Source organism: Mixophyes fleayi, chromosome 1, assembly GCF_038048845.1.
Source record: "Mixophyes fleayi isolate aMixFle1 chromosome 1, aMixFle1.hap1, whole genome shotgun sequence".
NCBI lineage: Eukaryota > Metazoa > Chordata > Amphibia > Anura > Limnodynastidae > Mixophyes > Mixophyes fleayi.
In genome coordinates, this window is record NC_134402.1 from 434339300 (window position 1) to 434362178 (window position 22879).

The 22879-nt window shown below is 41.6% G+C and overlaps 2 protein-coding genes across 5 annotated transcripts in view; one reads left to right on the plus strand and one right to left on the minus strand.

Moving 5' to 3' along the window:
- Window positions 1–22097, minus strand: DNAJC21 (DnaJ heat shock protein family (Hsp40) member C21). 2 transcript variants are annotated; one of them, XM_075184438.1, is made up of 15 exons: window positions 21910–22097; window positions 14919–15012; window positions 14683–14806; window positions 12686–12808; window positions 12217–12521; window positions 11598–11740; window positions 8908–8989; window positions 8286–8459; window positions 5540–5585; window positions 4315–4481; window positions 4100–4169; window positions 3891–4007; window positions 3483–3649; window positions 3244–3325; window positions 1–2700 (listed from the first exon to the last, which is right to left on the minus strand). In XM_075184438.1, the coding sequence occupies exons 1-15, from the start codon at window positions 22004–22006 to the stop codon at window positions 2536–2538; spliced, it is 1956 nt and encodes a 651-aa protein (XP_075040539.1). In that variant the 5' UTR covers window positions 22007–22097; the 3' UTR covers window positions 1–2535. The 2 variants fall into 2 exon arrangements, with proteins under 2 accessions (XP_075040539.1, XP_075040548.1); XM_075184447.1 differs by lacking the exon at window positions 3891–4007 and having other exon boundaries at window positions 21910–22095.
- The window catches only part of RAD1 (RAD1 checkpoint DNA exonuclease), a 7940-nt gene continuing 6990 nt past the window's right edge, over window positions 21930–22879 (plus strand). Inside the window, exon 1 of one of the 3 annotated variants that reach the window (XM_075184479.1) lies at window positions 21930–22374. The gene's annotated coding sequence lies outside the window, so the exon portion shown is untranslated. Of the gene's footprint in view, window positions 22398–22879 lie in introns of all 3 variants that reach the window. The other 2 variants (XM_075184468.1, XM_075184460.1) reach the window with 2 other exon arrangements.

The window sequence follows — 22879 nt, forward strand, 5'->3', positions numbered from 1 at the left end:
TTGTAGTATTAAAATAATTTAATTTCCAGCGGTAGACGATGGTAATAAGATGTTGCCGTTTGTCATTCTATGGGAATCGGATCAGACACGGATAATGCTATATAGGCAGGAGGATACTGCACAAATCCCGTTATGTAAACACAACACCACTGGAAGGATGAATAGTAATTCCTGTAAGTGAAGAGATCCTTCCCCACAGAACAGATACAGCACTGTAATCCTAGACAGGAGCTCCTAGGACGAGTGACACTTTAATCCTATGGTCAAGGTGAACTTTTCACTGTGTGTAGTTCATTTATGATATGTCCCAATTACATAATTTATTGCTTTCAAATGCCACAATTCTAAGTCTGCTGCCTTAAAGCAGCCAGATGATGATAATAAATTACAGTGTAAAATAAAACACAAACAAGCGTAGGCAATGGATTTAGCTGAATGAAATATGATGAAGGCTGCTCAGACGGCTCAGTGACTTTCAACAGAAAAAAAAGGGGTGGTGTCGACAACTGCACCATGGAGACAGTTGTCATGCTAGGTGGACACTCCTTTTAAGGCCTACTGCACAATGATAAAACAAAAGCATTAATGTCTATGGTAAATGTGTCCTTCATACGCACTAAGAACCAGAAGCACAGAGCCGATGATGTTCTGGTCTGCAGTGAGGACAGAGCCGGGTGGTGGACACAAGTAACTGCATTGTATGTAAACCAGCAATCTTTCAAGGGCTGCAAAGTAAAAGGCCTAATACGGTATGCGGACCAGTTGCTAGAAACAATGGTGCAGCTCAAGTTTTCCTTGTGCAAGTTCCAGACATGTCTGTGGTATATTTAAAAATAAATAAATATACAGGTTTATAGGGATCACTAAGCATTAAATCAATAGTTATCAATTCTACCCCTACAGTCAAAATGACGTTATCATTAGATAGTGATTAAATGGAGGACCTGCTAGGGCCGAGGTTTGCAAACTGTACACCGCGGTGATCTCACAGGACTGCCGCAGCGAGGACCGGTGGTAAGCAACAAGGCGGGGACTACTTAGTAATTATTTCGGCTTAGGGGTGCCTTGAAAAAAATGATGGAAACCCTAAGGGTGCCTCAAACTGAGAAAGTGTGGGATCCACTGTGGATCTTCAGATGGTCAGACATATCTTAAAACCACAAGGGGGCAGCATGGAGCGTGGCAGACACTTTCAGCTTATCCATAGTGGGGAGAAGGAGTACATGTCTCAGACAGAAAATATGAATTAACTTTATGATCCTTTCCATTTATTAGTCCTTTAAAAGACTAATTAAACCTAAATTTAAATGTATCCAATATGAATCTTGAAACATTTATGTGTATACATCCTATAGAAAGAGATCAGAGTGTACATATATTAGCATTGCTGGACAGTGCAAGCTATTGTCCTATGTTATCAGCTAATTTAAGCATAACAACTCCCTGCAGAGTCTTCTGTGTGCATAGAAACACTCTGCGTCCCACCCTTATTTTACGTGTCTTCAGATTTCATGAGCTAATGAAATGCCTAAACTTCAAACTAGCGAGAGCCTCTGGTCAGAGTTACATTTACATCACCTCTCTGCAAATAACGCAACTCTACTCCGTATTGTCAATGTGTAGTAAGCTGTACGGATGTAAAACGTATCTGCATTCAGCACAGAAGGACTTCCATACTTGATACATTTCTATGTTACTATAATAAGGTTCTATATGGCCATCTACCTTAATACATGCCCTCTGGCAGATATAATTCCTATTTATAGCAACCTAGGCTCATGGTTTCCAATGAATATTTATAAGTTAAAAAAAAAACCTGATCCTTATTTTATGTAATACAGTGGGGGGAGGGGTAAATGTATCGAGCTGAGAGTTTCCGACAGATTTGAAAGGTGGAGATGTTGCCTGTAGCAACCAGACAGTAGTTATTTATTTAGTATATTCTACTAAATGATAGCTTGAATCTGATTGGTTGCTCTAGGCAACATCTCCACTTTTCAAACCCGCAGCTTGATACGTTTACCCCTGAACATTACTTGGTAGTTGATGTTAGGCTCAACTGTCTCCATTGAAAAACCACAAGACTATTGAACTGAAAATTTGCATATGGGCGAACCATACAATACATTAAGATCAGTTATTTGCACATGAAAATCTTGCTTGTACTTCGTAGTGATAGACTTGTGCTCTTTGTTACTATGTTTTAAATGACAGATGCCAGTGATACAGAGAATAGGGACATCCTTTTCCTCAAGGCACATGTGACATCAGGTAGGATTTAGACATTGATAAGGGATTGCTGGAAGTTGATGAGAGTAATAGTTCAGACCGGCTTCATCCACTGTCATAGCAGTTTGCTTAAAGGATGTCAACAATCATCCCCTATGTGCGCAGCAGAAAAAATGCTGTTAAACCCTCAGCAACATCTCAAAGTCTGAGATTTGTAGGGCACATTTCTGGGCCTGCACTGTTCCTGTAACACAGCAGTGAGGTGCACAGTGATCAGCGAATCCAGCTCAGTTACTCTAGAAGAGATTATTTATTTTTACGTTTGTCTTTTTTGGATCTGGAGGACGTTGTGTTTGGTGGGGGATTGCCGACAGCCAGTGCATGTCCAGTGGTCTTCAGGTGAGTAAACAGTTTATTCCGTGTAGAAAACTCAGACGTGCAGGTGTTGCAGCGAAGTGGGCCTTCAGAATACTACAAAGATAAAACAAAGTGAATATGTGGACTTTTACATAAAGGTGCATCCACCAGTAGTGGAGGACCTGCAGTCTGTGGCTTCTTGCTTGCCCTGTTACTGGTGTATGATACTCCTACAAACTGTGCCAGGGACAAGCAGACTGAGCGGTGGTCTTTTGTTCCTGGGAAGATTATAAGAACTCTTTTCCTTCATCATGGATAAGGAGATCCCTGACAGAGGTCCCCTCTTTACGCCAATAATAAAAGATAACTTGAAGCATGACAGCTGTTTGAACATAGACCTGTTCTGTATCTACTCAACCTTGAATTAGGAATAAGGTGACAGATACTGCGCTCATGCTAAGTGCTGTGTTTTACTTATCGTGCCCGGAAGCTAAATCAAATGGCTCCTGGGGACAATACTTGTACCGAAGGCCGTCAGAGATAGCCCAATTCCCAGTAATCGAGGGAGGAAAAGGAACCACTTGCTGGGTATAGATCTACTCTACACTATGGCAAACAGGAAGCCAGTACTGCACCTGAACAAACATTTGTAATTACCTGTTCCGGATGTTCCTGTGCTGCTGCCAACTTGGTGGCTTTCTTCAAATCTTTTGCCTTCTTTCCCTTGAGTTTTGTTGTTCTACAAGGAAATAAGATAATAAATCATCGGTTTAGATTTAACTGGGGGAAAAAAAAATGACACAAACACTTAGAGGATTATGCATTTCACTGCTCTATAAATTGCATGTGCTGATCATAAGTAGATTTGAAAGCATTGACCGACTGGAGCAACTTACGGTTTCCCCTCACTGGATGGTGTTTCGGACGTAGTCGGGCTGTCTGCATCTCGGACCAGGTTGACCGGCTCCTCTGTGACACTGGTTGGGGCTGTGTCATTCTCTACAGCTTGTGCTCTTGGACTTTCCTCTACCTCGCTCTCCACCACAAAGCTCTCGGCAGATGTCTGTCCGCAAGAATTACAAGAGATTAAAACAATTCATAATAATATAGCCTTGTAAAGGATATATTAACTTTTTTTCCTTAACCAAGGGTGAGGTGTGTCCTGACCAGATCCCCTCTATACCCCAACAATAACAGATCGCTTGAATTATGCCAGCCAGCATTAGATCACCATAATCAATGATCTGTTAGGGTTTGGGGTATGTCATGTCGTCTTCTCATGTTGAGCGTTAGGTTTTACTGACCAAACTACTCCAAGGCATGCTAGTGGAACCAGACTCAGTCACTGAAAAGACGGGGGACAGGAAAGTCGCCGGTTGGCCGGGAGTACACTGCCACTGCCCAGTACAACAGGATGTATTCTACAAATACATATTGTGAATGAGATCTCTGTACAACGCTGCGGAATTAGTGGGAATGGGGCTAACATACCTGAATACAAGTTTGTTATTACCTGTTCCGATGCTGCGGCCATCTTGGTGGCTTTCTTAACATCTTTGGCTTTCTTTCCCTTCAGCTTTGTTCTACAAGAAGTAAAAATAAGCTATTTAGATGCATCTAGGGGAAATATGAAAGTAAACATTTTGCAGTACAACGCATTTCACCAATTACATGCAATGCGCTAATGGCGAGAGCACTGGAAAGAATTGACCGACTGGAGCAACTTACGTTTTCCCCTCGTTAGCCAATGTTTCGGATGCGGTTGGGCTGTCTGTATCTCGAACCAGGTTGACCGGCTCCTCTGTGCCACTGGGTGGGGCTGTATCATTCTCTTCGGGTTGTGTTCTTAGACTTGCCTCTACCTCACTCTCCACCAGGAAGCTGTCGTCAGATGTCTGTCCCCAAGAATTACAAGGTTAAAAGATTTTATAACCTACATCACAAACGTCTTTGTTCCGTTCCAGCCCGTTTAAAAAAAACGTGGAACCGCCACATAATTCCTGGGCTAAGGAGCAGGAGTGTAAGGGAGTCACTCATGTCTTCCTCCTACACCATCACAATTTTACCTCTCTATATTTTGCTTATTAATGGCTCACTAGTTACATGCTATATTTATACATAGGACTGCATTAATTCCACTGAATGTTATGCAGAAAGGATGCTGTAGTGCGGTGAGCATGGAGGGCCCAAAATAGGAGGTGTAAGGGTCCCAGTAGTTCACGTTCTGGGTTTTAGTGATTAGCAGTGTATATTGCAAGCCGTGTTTTGTGCTAATGAAAGACTGTGTGTCTACGGACATAGGGACATTGTAATAATCTGTAGCCTCTTCTCTTTGGTTATTTGAAATATTAAGGCATAGAGGATTCCAGTGTTACATAGCGATTTTGACACAAAGAAAAATGAATCTTCAGGCTTCATAAGCTTCACTATCTCTTAATAAGTACTTAGTATCTGATCAAATAAAGGGTAAAATCCACCTGTATTTCTATTGTGATAACAAATCAATTCTTATGTTTCCATAATGTGGGAACATTTCAGTTCCATCTGACCCTTCTTCCTGCCCATTAGCAGCAATACCTTAAAGTGGCATTGTACAAAGTCTCTATACCACGTCTTATCCACCGGGAACAATCATACTGTAGTTGGGGATACGCAATTCATGTTCTATGCCAAGCACCAATCACATGACCCCCACACGGTCACATGATGCTATGTAATGACAGAAGTGTCCAATATCTGAAAGACTGACAATTACTGGACAAGAAGAAGTGTCATAGATGCAAAACACCCCCACATTATGGAACTATAAGCATTTGTATTGTTAATAACCCATTAGTATATAATACTAATATATACTATTGCCTCAATGAGCTGTTTTGTTGGAAACCCTTTCTGATAAATACTACTGCACATATTTATATTATAACAATGTGACTTTAAATACATACTGTACCTTTGAGGATTTTTGCTGTTTTTTCCTTTTTTGCTTTTTACTAAGTCTGGGGAAAGAAAACAAAATGCACTTTAATATACTTTAAAATAAATATTTTAAGACAAAATCTACTTGATCACCTTCTATTAAACTCGAAGTGAACGATTTCAAGTGGCAAAAACTAGGGCACTTGGGAATCCAATACATATTGGTCTAATCACTCAAATCTGTTCCACCTCTAACTAAAATCTGTAATCTCTCTCTACTGGTATCTTTCCATCACTATTCAAGCACACAGTGATTACTCCTATTTTAAAAAAGAAGTTCTGATCCAAACTCTCTCTCAAATTACCGCCCCATCTCCCAGCTCCCATCTCCCATCTCCCATCTCCCGTGCTCCTCCAAACTTCTCGAGAGAATTGCCTACACTCGTCTCACAGGTTTCCTTTCTGCAAACAACCTGTTGGATCCTCTTCAGTCAGGCTTTCACTCTCAACACTCCACAGAGACTGCGCTGACCAAGGTTGTCAATGATCTTATCACAGCTAAAACTAAAGGCGATTACTCTCTTCTGATTCTCCTGGATCTCTCTACTGCATTTAACACTGTTGACCACTCTCTCCTTATACAGACGCTACAATCCCTAGGTCTTCAAGACACTGTTCTATCTTGGTTCTCATCCTACCTATCTAATCACTCTTTCAGTGTTAATTTCTCTGAAACAACCTCCACTCCACTTCCTTTATCTGTTGGAGTACCACAAGGCTCAGTCCTAGGTCCTCTGCTATTCTCTATCTACACCACGTCTCTTGGAAAACTAATAAGCTCCTTTGGATTTCAGTATCATCTCTATGGGGATGATACACAAATTTATCTATCCTCTCCTGATCTCTCGACTCTGTGTTGTCTCACGTTACTGACTGTCTTTCTGCCATATCATCTTGGATGTCTTCTCACCAACTCAAACTTTCAAAAACAGAATTTATAATATTCCCACCCAACAATAGAAACTTCCTGCCTGACATTTCTATTTCTGTTGCTAACATGACCATAAATCCCACGCCGCAAGCTCGCTGCCTAGGTGTAATCTTTGACTCACAACTATCCTTTGTTCCGCACATCAACTCTATATCTAAAAAAAACGTTTCCAGAATACGCACACATCACTGCAAAAGCTTTAATTCATGCACTCATCATCTCCCGCATCGACTATTGCAATTCCCTTCTTACTGGTCTTCCCAAAATCAGACTCGAGCCCCTACAATCTATTTTGCATGCAGCAGCTAGAATGATTATCCTTGCAAATCGTTTTTCATTTGCAGAGTCACTGTCAGTCTCTGTATTGGCTGCCTGTTTTCCAACAAATCAAAATATAAAATTTTACTACTAACATACAAGGCCATCAACAAAATTACACCAACATACATCTCTTCACTTGTCTCAAAATATCTCCCAACTCAATACCTCCGTTCTGCACAAGATCTGCATCTCTCTTCCACTCTCGCCACTTCCTCCCATTTTCGGCTACAGGACTTTTTTCGGGCTGCACCCACTTTATGGAATTCACTCCCTCGCACCACAACACTTTCCTCTAGTCTTCAAACCTTCAAGCGTCCTTTGAAAACCCTCCTCTTCAGACAAGCTTATAATATTCCTCTACCACCCTCTTAATCTCCCTAGGTTACCCTATTACCTCCTTCTACACAGCTAACACAAGACAACAACCCTCTGACTAACATAGTTGTGTGACTGAGCATACAGCCCACTAAATACTTTGTAACCTTTGCATTCTGGCTGGACAAATATTCATTATGATGTAGCACTTACCCTTGTGTATCAAACCTTGCCCCCTAGATTGTAAGCTTGCGAGCAGGGCCCTCTTACTTCTCTGTATGTATGCATTACCCAGTATTGTTTTATTACTGTTTGTTCCCAATTGTAAAGCTCTACGGAATCTGCTGGCGCTATATAAATAAATGTTGATGATGATGGATGTGTGTAACTTTCATCATCTATTCACAGGCTACGTGTAAAAATTCTCTATGACCCCCTAGAGAGCAGACTAAGCATTACTTAAGCAGCACGGTGGCTTAGTGGTTAGCACTACTGCCTTACAGCACTGGGGTCATGAGTTCAATTCCCGACCATGGCCTTATCTGTCTGGAGTTTGTATGTTCTCCCTGTGTTTGCGTGGGTTTCCTCCGGGTGCTCCGGTTTCCTCTCACACTCCAAAAACATACTGGTAGGTTAACTGGCTGCTATCAAAATTGACACTAGTCTCTCTCTCTGTGTGTGTGTATGTTTGGGAATTTAGACTGTAAGCTCCAAATGGGGCAGGGACTGATGTGAGCGAGTTCTCTGCACAGCGCTGCGGAATCAGTGGCGCTATATAAATAAATGGTGATGATACTAAGCTTAGTAATTGCAGAAAACTTAGCATTGTCATGCCTGAATGCAGTTGTGTATTATAGAGAGACCTTCAATGGAGATGGAGGCACCCATTCTGCATCTATGCTTCATAGCCGCCCAATCACCACATGGATCAGATTGGTTCGCCACCCCGGTGGTTGAAGCCTCAACTTATTTAGTTGCCATAACGGGTTTAGAGAGTAGATATTTTCGGGAAGATACAACTAAATCAGAGTAATATATAGATGACTGTTAAGATATGGGATTCATGTTGCCACAACCACCATATGGGAACATTATAGATATCCTGAGCTGGGGGTGTAGGATTCAGAAACATATCACTTATGTCTTTAGTTACTTTGGTTTTGGGGTCTCCTCGGGTTCCTCCTGCTCCGAGAGAACCTCTTCTCCCTCCTGGACACCATTCTCCTCGTTTACCAAAGCTCCGCACTCTTCCTCCTCCGCCTCCAGCTGTTGCCGTAAGAGCGCCACCATCTCCCGGTGCTTCTTGGACTTCTCATGGTTCTTCATCCTGATTCATGACAGTAAGATTGTGAACTTCCCCAAAATAAAAGTCACACATGGGGCACTTTGGGTCATACTAGATAGAGGAAGTGCAGAAGCAAGGACCAACAATATATGCATTGAATGTGAGATCACCGTCATCTAATCAGATTAAAGTTGCCAACAAACTAAACCTGGGAGCTGTTAGCTATTTCTTACAGGGACAAGTCTGCTGACGTTATCCTTAAACAAAAGTAAATAACTAAACCTATTCTAGGCAGGTGGATGACAGTAAAACCTTCTAGTCTGTGTCATTAAACACAAAATACATGCAGTCGTTCAACTGGAAATCCTGACTGTGATGACACCAGCAATAGATTAGGTGTTTTATACTCCATAAGAGACACAACATTGTCCGTGAAAGGGGCTCTCAGGAAACCCCTCCCCGTTTATCCCCACCGTAGGGACACACTCACGCTTTATCAGTCTTCAACACTTTGTCGCAGGCAGGGCAATAAAGATCATCGTACAACTCATCTTCTTCTTCACTGGCTCTGCCTGTTGTAGTCAGAGAATATTTAAACATTAGACACCGAGCTGTCATATGCTGAACATTTGACACACAGGGGACATGTCAGTCATAGAAGATGTCAACTGCTAAAATAAAGCACATTGTTAAAAAAAAAAAAAAAGTAGTCCAATAAATAGCCCTCTGATAACTTAGCTGGCCAATCGCAGTCTAAATGGTCCGTGACATGAACCCATACTCAACCTTTAATATAGGAAGAGTGGAGTTTATAAGAAAGACAGATTTTCCACCTCTACACAACTTTCATTTATTGGTCTGTATGTCACCCCGTAACGTTCACAAAACACATCATTATCTTTCAGACTTGCTTCTGTGCCTTTCACTAATGACATTATACCATCTGTTATGTAAAAAGTATTATTTAAGGCTCCCCACACGGATATTTTACCAATTCCTGCAGATTCGCAACTTTCATTCCTTCACCAAAGTACGTCTTATTTCTCGCCCTCTGACAACAATCGAAACATTGTGTCTGCGCCAGGCATCGACATCAGGTCTTATATCTAGTATCTATTCTGAATTAGTTGCTCCCTCTATTCCTCCTCGTGATCCTCATGAGTTGGCATGGGAACATGATCTGGGCTATCCTCTTGATGAGGAGGAGTGGTTGGAAATCCGGGACAATGCGGCCTCCAGCTCAATTTGTGTCCGAATAAAGGAAAAGGTCTACAAACTCCTCTTCCGGTGGTACTATGTTCCCACTCGATTACAAAAGATACTGCCTGATTCCTCCGATAGATGTTGGCGTCTATGCTCTGGCACGGGCTCTTTCCTACATATATGGTGGGACTGTCCGAATTTGACTCCTTTCTGGCGTGAAATTAAAGCTTTGATAGAAATGTTAATTCAAATTCCCTTACCCCTTGACCCTAAATTTTTTCTTCTTCCCCTCGGGTTTCCCATGGCCACTAGACACCAAAATAAACTTGCTCGTCACATTATTTCAGCGGCCACTTGTCAAATTGCAATAGATTGGAAACAGGTTGCCTCTCCTTTTGTCGCTGTAACTAACAGGATTTTGCAAACGTATAAGATGGAATACATGACCAGTATTATACGAAACACGGCCAAATCTTTTAATAAGGTTTGGGATCCCTGGATGTCTCACTTTCAATACCGCTCCCCTTTTTACTAATTATACCCCCCCTTATCATTTGTAATCCCCTCCCCTCTGAGCTCATTACTTTTTGACTCAAGAGTGTTCTCTCCCACACCTCCCCATCTCCCCCCTCCCTCATTCCTCATTTTCTTATTTATCCTTCTCTATTTTTTCCTTCTTCTCTTCTCTTTCAAATATAAAAATATACCGGTCTCTTTTTCTCTCATAGAATCCGATTTATTTTCTCTCCTATACACGGAGAGTTCTGCTTATCTACTCTTTGATTTGAATATATTCTGTTTGATATACTATGTATACTTTTGCATTGTTAATTCTTTATGACCGTCAATAAACACTTGTTTAAAAAAAAAAAAGTATTGTTTAAAATATTGCCTGCTGCGATCGCTGTGGTTCCAAAGCACATAGGTTTTATTCGCAAAGTACAGGGTGATTCAAAAGTCGCAGTACACCCTTTTATTTCAAAAACTCTACAGGAAATTGGGAAACCTGAATACTCCAGTAAGGTATGGGTGACGTGGTCTATCTTTTACGGTATGTACCAAACATGGGCGCCATCTCGAAATCGGCCAATCGGCCCAATTCCTGTAGAGTTTTTGAAATAAAAGGGTGTACTGCGACTTTTGAATCACCCTGTATATTAAAAAGCAAGGTTTGGTATACATAAGCATGTGCCTGCCAACACTGACAAGCTTCTATGAGAATGCTCTGGGGTCTAGAACACAGAGCTCAACAAGTTATACACTGTACAGTTGTAAAAGTAGATCACAGAGATATACAGTTAGAGTTGTAAGGTCTTCATTCATTGGTTGAAGGTTCGTGCACTCTCTGGTACTAGACGTGGCATTGGTGGATTTCTCTGCTCATTGTTCTTCCAACTGTCCTTTCCTCAGGCTTCCTCCTCTAGAGCTGTAGAACTGTTTTTTATGTCCCCTGTATACTAGCTATTTGGTGTATGAAATAGTGATAGTTTATAACTTGCGTTCTCAAGGTGCGAATGCTACACAAATAACACTGAAAACGTTCTCATAAAATTGCGAGCAGATGGATACCAAATTTGATGTATTTCAGATGTCAAACATTTTTTAGCTTTTTCGCCACCTTATATTTTATATGAAATGTTTATAAAATACATTAAAATGTTATGATAAAATTTATGTTGTATATGAATCGCATCGCTGCTGATAGTAGTGTACAGAAAATATGGATTACCACCTTCATCCAATTGTTTAAACTTTGACAATTATCTTATACTAAAGCGGTTTCTTTATCTTACCCATACTTACTACAAAGCTAAGCTTTGCTCAATGCGTTATATATAACTTTATCACCAAACTAGTTTCTTGTCATTACCCTGAGTGACAACAGAACAGAGCTCATGAAGGCCTTGATGACGAACGATGGAAAAAGTTGCATGATTGTGCAGCCTACAAGTATGATAATTGTAACAGTGCAATTACCGTTCTGCTGTTCCGCAGTCTCCTCTTCCTCGTCCTCTAACCCATCCCCAAACTCCTTGTCATACTGAGCCTCCATCTGCTTCAGCTCCTTCTCCAACTCAGACATGGCCATCCAACTCTGCTCCTTGTACGTCTCCGCCAGCCTGCAGCAAAGGCAAACTTCTAATAACCCAGTGCTCACACTACTCTAAGAAAATAAACATGGTAACTGATCTATGGGGTGGAAGCGTGAATAACTATTAGTGCCCAGCTAGGCTGTAGACTTGGTTCCCATAAATAGTATAAGAGTAGGAGTATTTCAAGTTACATACTAAACGATAAAACAAAAACATATTACACAGCGCTGTACAATCAGAATATATATGGAATCATCAGTCCCTGTTCCCGAGGAGCTTACCATACAGCATCTCTACCACAGGCTTAGAAAGGCACCATGGGAAGAAACCAGAGTACAAGAGGAAGCTCAGAATAACACTGGGAGGACATACAAATTGTAAGCAGATGGTGCCCTGGTAGGAATCAAACCTGACCAGACCTGCTCGGTACTAAGAGTCAAATTAAGTTGGGCAGATAAGACAAGAAGGAAGGCTTTGTGTTAGGACTTCACATCAAGACTTACTTGGCATTTTGTAACCTCTGCTGCCTACGCTGCTCTTCCACCTTCTTTGCCTTCTCCGCGTTCTGCTCTTCCACCAGTTTTCTATGGGCTTGTACCCGCTTGTCCCTCTTCCTGACAAATGCCACCAGCTCTCGGACCAGTTCATTCCGCTCCTTGCGTGCTTTGTCTCGCGTTTTCTTGTTCTCCTTCTCCATGGCCCGTTTTTCCCAGCGATTGGTGGCTTGTCGGGTGTCATACTCTTCTGTCCAAGCAAAGTTCTTCATTGTACAGAAACTCTGCCAATAGGCGTAGAACAGGTGCACCACCTGAAGGGAAACAGCAGAAGCAAGATCTCATCTCTCGTATACAACACACACTGACATCTTCACAGCATGGGCACAGGAGAACCATAGATGACCAGTTTCTGAATCCTTGGCATGGTGAGTAAGACTCAGAAGGGCCACATACAAAATCTAAAGGAACATTATACCGTGTCATAGTCGCTCTGGCAGTCCCCAAACGTCGGGTACTCTTCTCCTCCGTCATTAATCTTGCTTTCCATTTCTTCTTTCACAATCAGATCAAAGACATTCCGGTAAACTGCATAGAATCCCTGTAACACAGGAACATTAGATAATTATCAGCAGGAAAACAGGTTGGCGAATAAGACAACGAGCCACATGGAAATCCTCAATGCTATACACAAACTATAAAAGGTGTGTAAAACGGTTCTTGATCATTTCATCTTTATGGTGTGTTCTGAAGTGATTTAAAAGTACCACACACTCTGCCCCCATTAATGATGGGATCTGAAATGGCGGGGCTATTAAACCGGTCTCCAAGACTGCTTTTAAGACCACCTCTTACGTTTATAAGGATGTACAGCAGTCAAAGATACTGTTACAAGCTAAATAGATCTATAAATTACAGCATCTTTTATACTGCGCTAGTGAAACATCCCCTCTATGTTAGACACATGTATAATCAATGTTACAAGCTATACACATTACTGCTAATATAATTTATGAAACCATTCAAGATACCAACCAAGATTTGCAAGAGGAACATTTAATGCATTCAGTTTATCAACATTTTTTTTTTTTTAAATATAAACTCACTTTGATAATATGATTGATACATTCGTCTACATTATTATGATTATTAAATAATTTAAATTAAAATGTTACCCCTCTACTTCTACGAAGTAAAACCAGGACTCATTTTCCCACTCCCCATATGAATACTGATTGCTGCTCCTCACTGAACAGAAGCTGCGACCAATCCCTTCAGATACCCCAATTACTAGCGCTGAGCATGCTGGGGAAGAGGACCGGATCAGGTGCTCATAAATAGCAGGTGCTATCCAAAACTGTCCAGCCACTTTATATCACATATTTAAAGTGTATATCTACATTTCTAGACTTTCTTGTAGAGTTTAAACATGCAAAAAAACCCTCTATCCCACCTATAACTATAGAAGTACAGTATAAGCTGCCATCTGTGGGAGCCAGGCAAACCTTTTTGCACTACTCAATCAAAATTCAGTGGCATCTAAAAAAAATAACGGACCTGTCGGGAGGACTGCAGACTCCTGGCCCATGAAGAGGGCACGAATTGCAGCCGAGTAAAGGCCAAATAAACCAGGAGAGTATAGTCACAGACAGGATAGCGGTTGTGGGCCTGGTTCCTCTTCAGACTCACATTCCGTTGCAGACTGTATCTTGCGTGAAATTGCTCTGCGCGCGCTGAGAAAGGACCTTACCCCAGTGATCGCAAATGCATTCAATTCAAACACAGATGACACTTCTGACTGCCTATGATTGGAAGGGCAAAATAGGGGGGTGGGATAGGCGATGTACAGCAAAGGCGCGCTGAGGTATAGCGCACGACAATCGTGCGATTCAAGCTCTGGGCACCTCTAAGGTACCTGCTCTTTAGCTGTATCATTTGCACAAGCTACAAGGCAGGTGTAAGTGCCGACTGATAGTGATGACCGACATGAATGCATGCCAGACATGTAAGAAAATATATATATTTTAACATGTATTTTTATTAATGTTTAGAATATTAATAGTTGTTCATTTATTTATCAGAATTGCTTTGGCATGCATTCTGATGGGATTTTATATTGCACATACGCATGTGCCTATTCTGCAGTCTGTCTACACATGACAAGTACCGTTTAGCCAGAGCGTACTTATACCCATATTTAAATGGTTTATTGAGATCTGCTTGTACTTGAATACAGACGGACGTGTGTGCAAGTTACGTGCAATTTTTTTTATTTATTTTTCAAATGCAAGTTACGTTAAAAGATGAATCAGGCCGTGTATGTGCAAGCCTTGAAAAATAAAGCATTTTAAAAGGGTACAACACACTACACTTTAAACCAAATATATTTAGTGATGGAGAAAAAAAAACAAACAAAAAAAAAAAAGAAACAAGAACTTCCATTTCATGTTCGTACAAGGACCCGGTTGTAGTTACCTTCTCATCATCGCCATAGCCGGAGTAACAGGTGACTGTGAAATACTGGACTAGGTCCAGACTGTCATCCTGGTACTCTCCATCTACACCTCCTTTTAATAGGGCGTCTCTGTGGTTATCATACCTGGGAAACAAGACAGTGGTTAGAGAGATTATGAACCCTGTGGCATTACCAGTGTTCCTGAATTCAGCTAAAGTATATCGAGCTACTAGTACACACACAGCCAATCACTCACCAAGCTCTTTCTTGAGGATCACTTATGACATCATAGGCTGCCTGGATCAATTTAAACTGCTCAGCGGCTTCGTCTGCATTATCCAAGTTCTTGTCTGTAAGATAAATGGACTGCATTCAGACATGCACTAGTGGTGTCATTAATGGACAGCTCCATTATAACTTCTAGATAGTATTGCAGGATTTTTTTTTTTTTTTTTTTTTTTTATAGACTATTTGCGATAGTGATTTCAATGTTCCTATACAGAAATCCTGGCTCCCTCAAATACACATCTAACCAATAATTGAAGAAAGGTTAGGGGGTCACACTTACAAAGTAAACCCTCAGGTCTATTATACACTGGGTTATTTTTATTAGCTTTTCCTGATAAACGTTCAACATATTTCACAGTACTGTACAAACATTGGCGACAAGAATATAAGAAGATAAATAGATAGATAGTTTTCAATATCATGCTTTATAAATCAGTCATGGGAATAGCTGGGAACAGTAAACAACTGGATAAAATAAATGAACAAGTTACATTATGCTTCACCTGAACCTGTCTGTGCTGCTGAAATAATATAGAACACTAAGGAGTATATTTGCTAAACTGTGGGTTTGAAAAAGTTGAGCTGTTGTCTGTAGCAACCAATCAGATTCTATCTATCATTTAATTAGTACATTCTACAAAATGACAACTACAATGTGATTGGTCCCCTCCGTTCCTCACACACGTGTAGATGAAAACTGAAGGAAGGTGCAAGCGGTAGGACCAATCACAAGCCACAATTAACAAATTAAGTTTGTGATTGGTCCTCCAAAGACACTATTTTAGAGAGGTCGATTTGCTAAGTTCTGGATTAGCTTCAGCTGCGGAGAGAAGAAGGTTAGAACAATTTTACCATTGCTGGTAGTGCAACTTTAACCTGTAGTCCTGATATAGAATTTACAGATAACTGAAGTAATATATGAGTTGTTACTCAAGTGAATTTATTACAAAGCAAGAACAAAGAAAGAAGAATGTGTCTAATCGGGGCACTCAATGATTACATTTGTATTAAAAATTGCAGCTTTTATTAATATACGCTACAGAAAGTTTTATTTTTATTTCTGAATCAATCATTTTTCATTCATTCATACGTTGTAAATAGTCGCACCCGGATATCTAAAATTGCTGGGTTCAGGTGCTTAGGAAGAGGCAGTATTTTAGTTGCAGAGATATTAAACAAATATACTGATTGTCAGGAGCAAGCAGCTAGCCTGGCTGAACCCAACGCACGTTTCGCTAATAAGCTTTATCAAGGCAAAAAAAAAGCTCAACAGTGTAATACTGCAATTTTAACAGTTCTATAATAGTTATTCATATACTATTATGTCAATCTATAATCACTGGTTTTAAATATTTCGCTCATCATGATGATTCAGTAATAAAAATTAAAACTTTTTTTTAAATGTTTATTAATAAACGCTGTAATATTTAACAAAATGTCACCATTGAATTCCCCGATTAGACACATTTTCTTTTTTCTTGCTGTGTAATAAATTTGATTTATATTGTGTGGGTGTATAATGTCTGTCCTTTGAACTCTTGTTATATTTTGAACAACACAGTTAAATTATTAAAACTTAACAAGGGGTTAATGATTTACTTGGTGCAGTGTGATCAATGCTATAATTGACTTTATTACTCGAGTGAATTAAACAGGTATTTATTCTCTGGCCTATAAATATGAGAAACACCCACATGAAGCATAAGTGACACAACCTGTAAAAGTAACAACACAGCGTAAGACTGGTCTTACAAGTGTGTCTGTTTTCCAACATTTACAAGACTGTGAACCGTCAATTGTTATTTTGAAACACCGAGAGCTCTTCCGTTGTAAACACCAACAATGATTTTCCACAACTAAAGCAATTTCTTTTGATAGGCATTTCACCATTGGCAACATTGTATTTTTTTATAATTTTTAAACATTTTATTTTTGCAATGTCACAAAAGAAAAAAAATTTTTTTTACAGCTTGACAATACGAGTTCACAATTTGAAATTAACAATATGAGCAAACAAAGTCTGCGACCAGCGTAGAAGTAGAACTCAACCTATCAACAGCCAAGTTATACATGAGAAGAGAGCGTGACCAGGAGTTTTCCTTACAGAGGGGAGAGAAGACGAAAAAAGGGAGAGAACAGAAAAGATATAGGGCTAGATTTACTAAACTGCGGGTTTGAAAAAGTGGAGATGTTGCCTATAGCAACCAATCAGATTCTAGCTTTCATTTATTTAGTGCATTCTACAAAATGACAGCTGGAATCTGATTGGTTGCTATAGGCAACATCTCCACTTTTTCAAACCCGCAGTTTAATAAATATAGCCCATAGAGAGAGAAGAGAGAAAGGGTAGAGGTGAAGAACAGAAGTGGCTATAACCAAAATTAAGGGTGTGAAGGGCTAGGGAGGGAAAAAAATGGTGGTAATCAGTTTAACGGTACTGACTACACCGACACAGAAGAGGACTCCGAATACGTAGTACAGCGACCCGAGAAAAAAAAACTACTTACCAGGAAGCAGATGACTTGATGGGACGACTCGCTGTGTTGCCGTTATGAGTCAAGGTTAGGGTTAACCCTAGTCCTAATATCTCTAAAATAATACTTACATTACATCAATGACAGCCGGGTCCGTCCATCGCCCCTTCAACAGGATTCTGATGACGTCATTTTGCAGAGTTGGCAACACAGAGAGTCGTCCCATCAAGTCATCTGCATCCCGGTAAGTAGTTTTGTTTCCAGGTCGCTGTACTACGTATTCGAAGAGCCACGGGCCCCAAACCATGGTGAAAGCTCTTGAGGAGTTGCGGATGAAGTTGGTCATATACTCCATTTGCTGTGTCTGTCAGACTCTATTAATTATGGTCTGTAGAGAGGGGTAAGATTGCTGTCTCCAGTCCGCTGCTATCTGGCAGGTAGCTGTCGAAAGAATGTGTCTAATTAGTTTGTTCTGATGGCGGGTCGCTGAGGGCCTCGACTCCCAGAGGAAGAAGAAAAAAATGGGCTCTAGGGGAATATCCACCTGAATAATTGACTGAATCATGTGTTTGATCTCAGTCGAGAAACTTGTCAGTTTTGGGCACGTCCACCAAATATGAAGGTAAGTGCCTTCGTGGGAGAATCCCCGCCAGCAACGGATCAGAAGAGTCAGGGAAGATTCTGCGCAGACACATAATACCATCGGTATAGCACCTTATAGTCTCCTTAATTCTAACACAAATAGAAGTGGAAGCAGCATTCTTATGGATCTCAGACCATTCCTTATCTAATAATGCCTCATCAAGGTCACACTCCCAGGCTAGTTCGTGAGGGTCCCGAAGGCCCAAAGTAGAGGATGCGAACTCATAGTAGTGTAGAGATGAGACCTTTTCTTGAAGATTGACGTAAACAAAGAGATTCAAAGGTAGAGAGAGGACAGTAGGAGAGACGGTCTTTGACTGCATTACGGAAATGGCGCTGTTGCAGGTATTGGTAGAAGTGTTTTGAGGGGATGTGAAAGTGAGATTGGATATCAGAAAATTGAGGAAATATCATGGAAGACGTTAGGTGATTAAGAAATCTAACTCCCCGCGAGTGCCATGGCTGAAATGAGTTAGGGAAAAGTCCCGGGGAAAAATCTGGGGAAATAAATAACGTTATCACAGGGGAGGGATGAGGCGACAGTACGTATTTTTGAGAGGAGGAATTCCAAATGGATAGGGAGTGCGAGATGACTGGGTGGAGTAAAAAGCGTTTTGGGCGACGGGCCCTCGGGAGCCACAAGACAGAAGGGAGCAAGAGCAGTCCCAGACCCTCAGCCTCAAGTTTAGACCACACTCTGAGATCCGTCAAACCACACCATAGGACACATTGAGCGAGTTGGGTAGAAAGGCCCAATTGTAAAGCGCTACGTAATTTGCTGGAGCTATATAAATAAATGTTGATGATGATGATGATGAAAGGTAGTATAGACGGAAATCAGGAATCCCCAGGCCTCCTCCCCGTGGGGACCTCTGCAAGGACTTTGAGCCGGATCCGGGGCCGTTTGCCGGACCAAATGAATTTAGCGATGTGAAATTGGAGGAATTTAAACACATTGGGTATGATACGAATGGGGAGGGTCTGGAAATGATAACGCAACTTGAGAAGATATTCATTTTAATGGCATTGATGCAGCCAATCCAAGATATATAAAGGTGTGACCAGGCAGTGAGATCTAGCTTTATTGTAATGTAAGTATGCACCCATCATCATTTATTTATATAGCGCCAACATATTCTTTACCCATATACAATGTAGTTTAGAAAGCCTTCTATATTGTACATAAGCGCATACTTACATTACCCCCTTAACAACAGCGATAATACCGTCGCCATGGTGAATGACGTCATGAAGTGGAGCAGGCGTCTTACTTTATCGTGATTGGTTGAAGTCGCTTTGAAGAGTAGTCGTCATCACTGATCGTCTGGAAGGAGCCCTTCGGAGTCATCATGTCAAGGTAAGTGTTGCCAGGGTACTCGGCATCGATATGCTGTACCTGACCTTTGATTTTTTTGGAGACGCCATTGAAATGGGAACGAACGTTCCAGGAGTATCTTGTCAGAGTTAGGAACATTAAAGTCCAAAACCTCAGTCTTGTCAGGGTTGATCTTGTAACCCAAAAAATGGCTATATAGAACCCATTTCGGCCAAGAGGAGAGGTATAAAAGGGGATAAGATGGGTGATAGACAATAGAACGTCGTCGGCATAGAGCGCAATTTTATGGGAAGAGGGGCCCACATGTATACCTACTTTATGGGGAGAAGGGGCAACCCTGACGCGTGCCATTCAAAATAGGGAAGGGCGCTGCGGTCAGACCATTTGCAGACAGTAGCCTAGGGAGAGCGATAGAGGGCCAAGATACCTTTCAAAAATCTGCCCGTGAATCCCATTGCTCCAAGTATCCCCTCCATGAACGACCAGGATATGCGGTTGAACGCCTTTTCAGCGTCGAGCGCCATGATAAGGGAAGGAAGGTTATCGTCATGAATCTCATGTATCAAATCGATGACCCTACTAGTACTATCGGGGGCTGGTCAGGATGGACGAGGGCAGGGAGAAGCGGGTTCAACCTGGAGGCCAAAATCTTTGCATATAGTTTCAGATCAACGCTGAGAGTTGGCAACATTTTAAAAATATGTTTCAGGAACACTTTGCGGCTGAGATGGTGGATCTACACAGACAATGAGCTACACTGTCCTTCTGGACTTTGTGTATTACATTTAAAAGTATAATTTTCATTAAAGCATAACTTCTTAGGCCTAGCGAATGAGAACGGATGATAAGAATCAAAGCAAGCCTGCAGAAAAGAAATTGATTGTGTAACTGGCCAATAACATTTCGAAATACTTTGTGACACAATCACGTTAATTGTAGTGTCACAATAGTGCTTTTAAAGTCACATTACTCCAAATCAGATCTAAACAGCATGTCGCAGCAGACAATCCATGATGATTGATAGGAAAGAGCAGACAAAAGCACTTTGCCTCTAAAAATAATACATTATTATTGTTTATTTATATGGCACCACAAACCTATCATCGTTTATTTATATAGCGCCACTAATTCCGCATCGCTGTACAGAGAACTCATTCACATCAGTCCCTGCCCCATTGGAGCTTAGTCTAAATTCCCTTATATAGACACACACTCACACAAAGACAGACAAACAGGGAGAGACTGGGGTCAATTTTGATAGCAGTCAACTAACCTACCAGTATGTTTTTGGAGTATGGGAGGAAACCGGAGCACCCGGAGGAAACCCACGCAAACATAAACTCCACACAGATAAGGCCATGGTCGGGAATTGAACTCATGACCCCAGTGCTGTGAGGCAGAAGTGCTAACCACTAGGCCACTGTGTGTGTACCTATGCAGTGTTACACAGTGCAAAAAAGCCAATTTCAAAGGGTTAGAGAGCCAACCAGCAAAATACACAAACTTCCATTAATGTTTCTTAAAGAAAAAAAAAAAGAGATTAAGCATTATACTGTACATAAAACATAATAGGTATGGTATATACAAGTGTCATACAGAACATGCAAGAGGCATGATACAAGTACACACAGGTGGATGAGAATGGGAGCGGACAAGACGACAAAAGGAAAGAGGGACCCGAGAGCTTACAATCTAATGGATTAAATTTAAGCTCTCTCCTGAGACAGAGAAACATTGTTTACCCACTGACTATAATGTAAAATCCACCACAGCATTTCAAAGTGTCAGGACGGTATATTATTCAATCTGGGAAAAAATGGGAGCATTGTCAGCAGTACGCATAGGGACACCACATGGGAACCAGAATCTATTCAAGACTGGCTTTCCTGTGCGGAGGAGAGGGGCCATTTTGGAAGCTGGGACCCGCTAGTCAGTAACGTGGTCCCAGGTCCCCAGGAGGGGACTGTATTGCTAAAGCCGCAAGGCACCAATCTTAACGAGCCCCTGGAGGGGTAGCAAAGTAATGGGGGCGCGCGGAGAGGGCCGCAAGGCCACGAAATTAAGACTCCATTTCATAGTCCAGGCCCCCATGAGTTAAGTCCCCAGCAGAAAGGGGGGCGTACTAAAGTCCACTGACATGTTGAATTCTGTTAAGCACCCGTGTAATCAGGGGGGAAGGGGTCCTCGATGTGAATGAGTTCTCTGTACAGCGCTGCGGAATTAGTGGAACTATATAAATAAATAGTGATGATGTCCTCTGGTATTGTCTGCCCATACCCACCAGCTACCAAGGACAACATTGACCACATGTAACTGCAGCTCTGGCCACCAGGGGCACCCTTCCCAGTTACACCACCCACAGGGGGGCTGAACTGAGTGACCTCATTATTCTGTCCATTTCCCAGGCACAGGGCCCACTCCTGTCCCCATCACTATAACACTGGGGTCAGTGCTGGATGGGGAGGAGGGGTCTATGTGCCCATAACACCACATCAAGTGACCCTCACCCGGGTGCCACCTTAGGGCCAGCTTCCTGTAGGCCTTCTTCAGCTCGTCGTCCGTGCAGTCCCGGCGCAGCCCGAGCGTCTCATAGTGACACCGCATAGCCGCCACCACCACACCGGCCGGCTGACCCTCCAACACACGTGTGCCGCTCACCCGGAACTGGATCCCGGCACAGACCCGGCCTCTAGCTGTGTTACCAGGACAACCACAGAGCTTCCACTCCCGCCAAACGTCACAAAGGAACAATCGGCGACATTACTGTCCGCACTATAGGAGCCATGTTTGCTAAGCCTAGTTCTATTGCTTCCAACGGATTTGTGTCTCCAAAAACATGGCCGCCGCCGCGGGTCTTTTGAGAGTGAACTGGGGGACAAGTTTATTTGTGAATGGGGAAGTGGTTCAGGAGCTGACATGGTGAATACTGTTACTGATTCTGTGCCAGGTGCCTGTGGATGAGGAAGTGAAGGGTTAGTACTGGATATAACTGGAGGTATATAATTATTATGTTTACCTAGAGACCATATGAAGCATCATATCCTTCCTAACTGTCCCGCCATTAGGATGTGTGTTGGTTGGTATGACATCTACATATACACTATGAGAAAGTTCAGGACTGTTTTCTATATATGTCAGAGATAGGGAACTTGTGGCTTCTCAGCTGCTGTGGAACTACAAGTCCCATCATACCCACCCCCAGGACCTAAGCCTTGTGTATAATATGTGGACATTTATAAATTATGTCACAGATGAATTAAACAAATATGTCATTTTTTCATACATAAGAAAACCATTAACATGGAGATTCAGATATTTGACAGGATTTGTATTTATTATTATAATTATTACTGTCTTATTTATATAGGACCAATCATATTACAAAGCTCTGTACACAGGATACATAATCCATGCCACTGGCTGAATGATCCTCAGATTACTTAGTTCCTTTTGGTGGAAAGCCATGAGATCCTATAA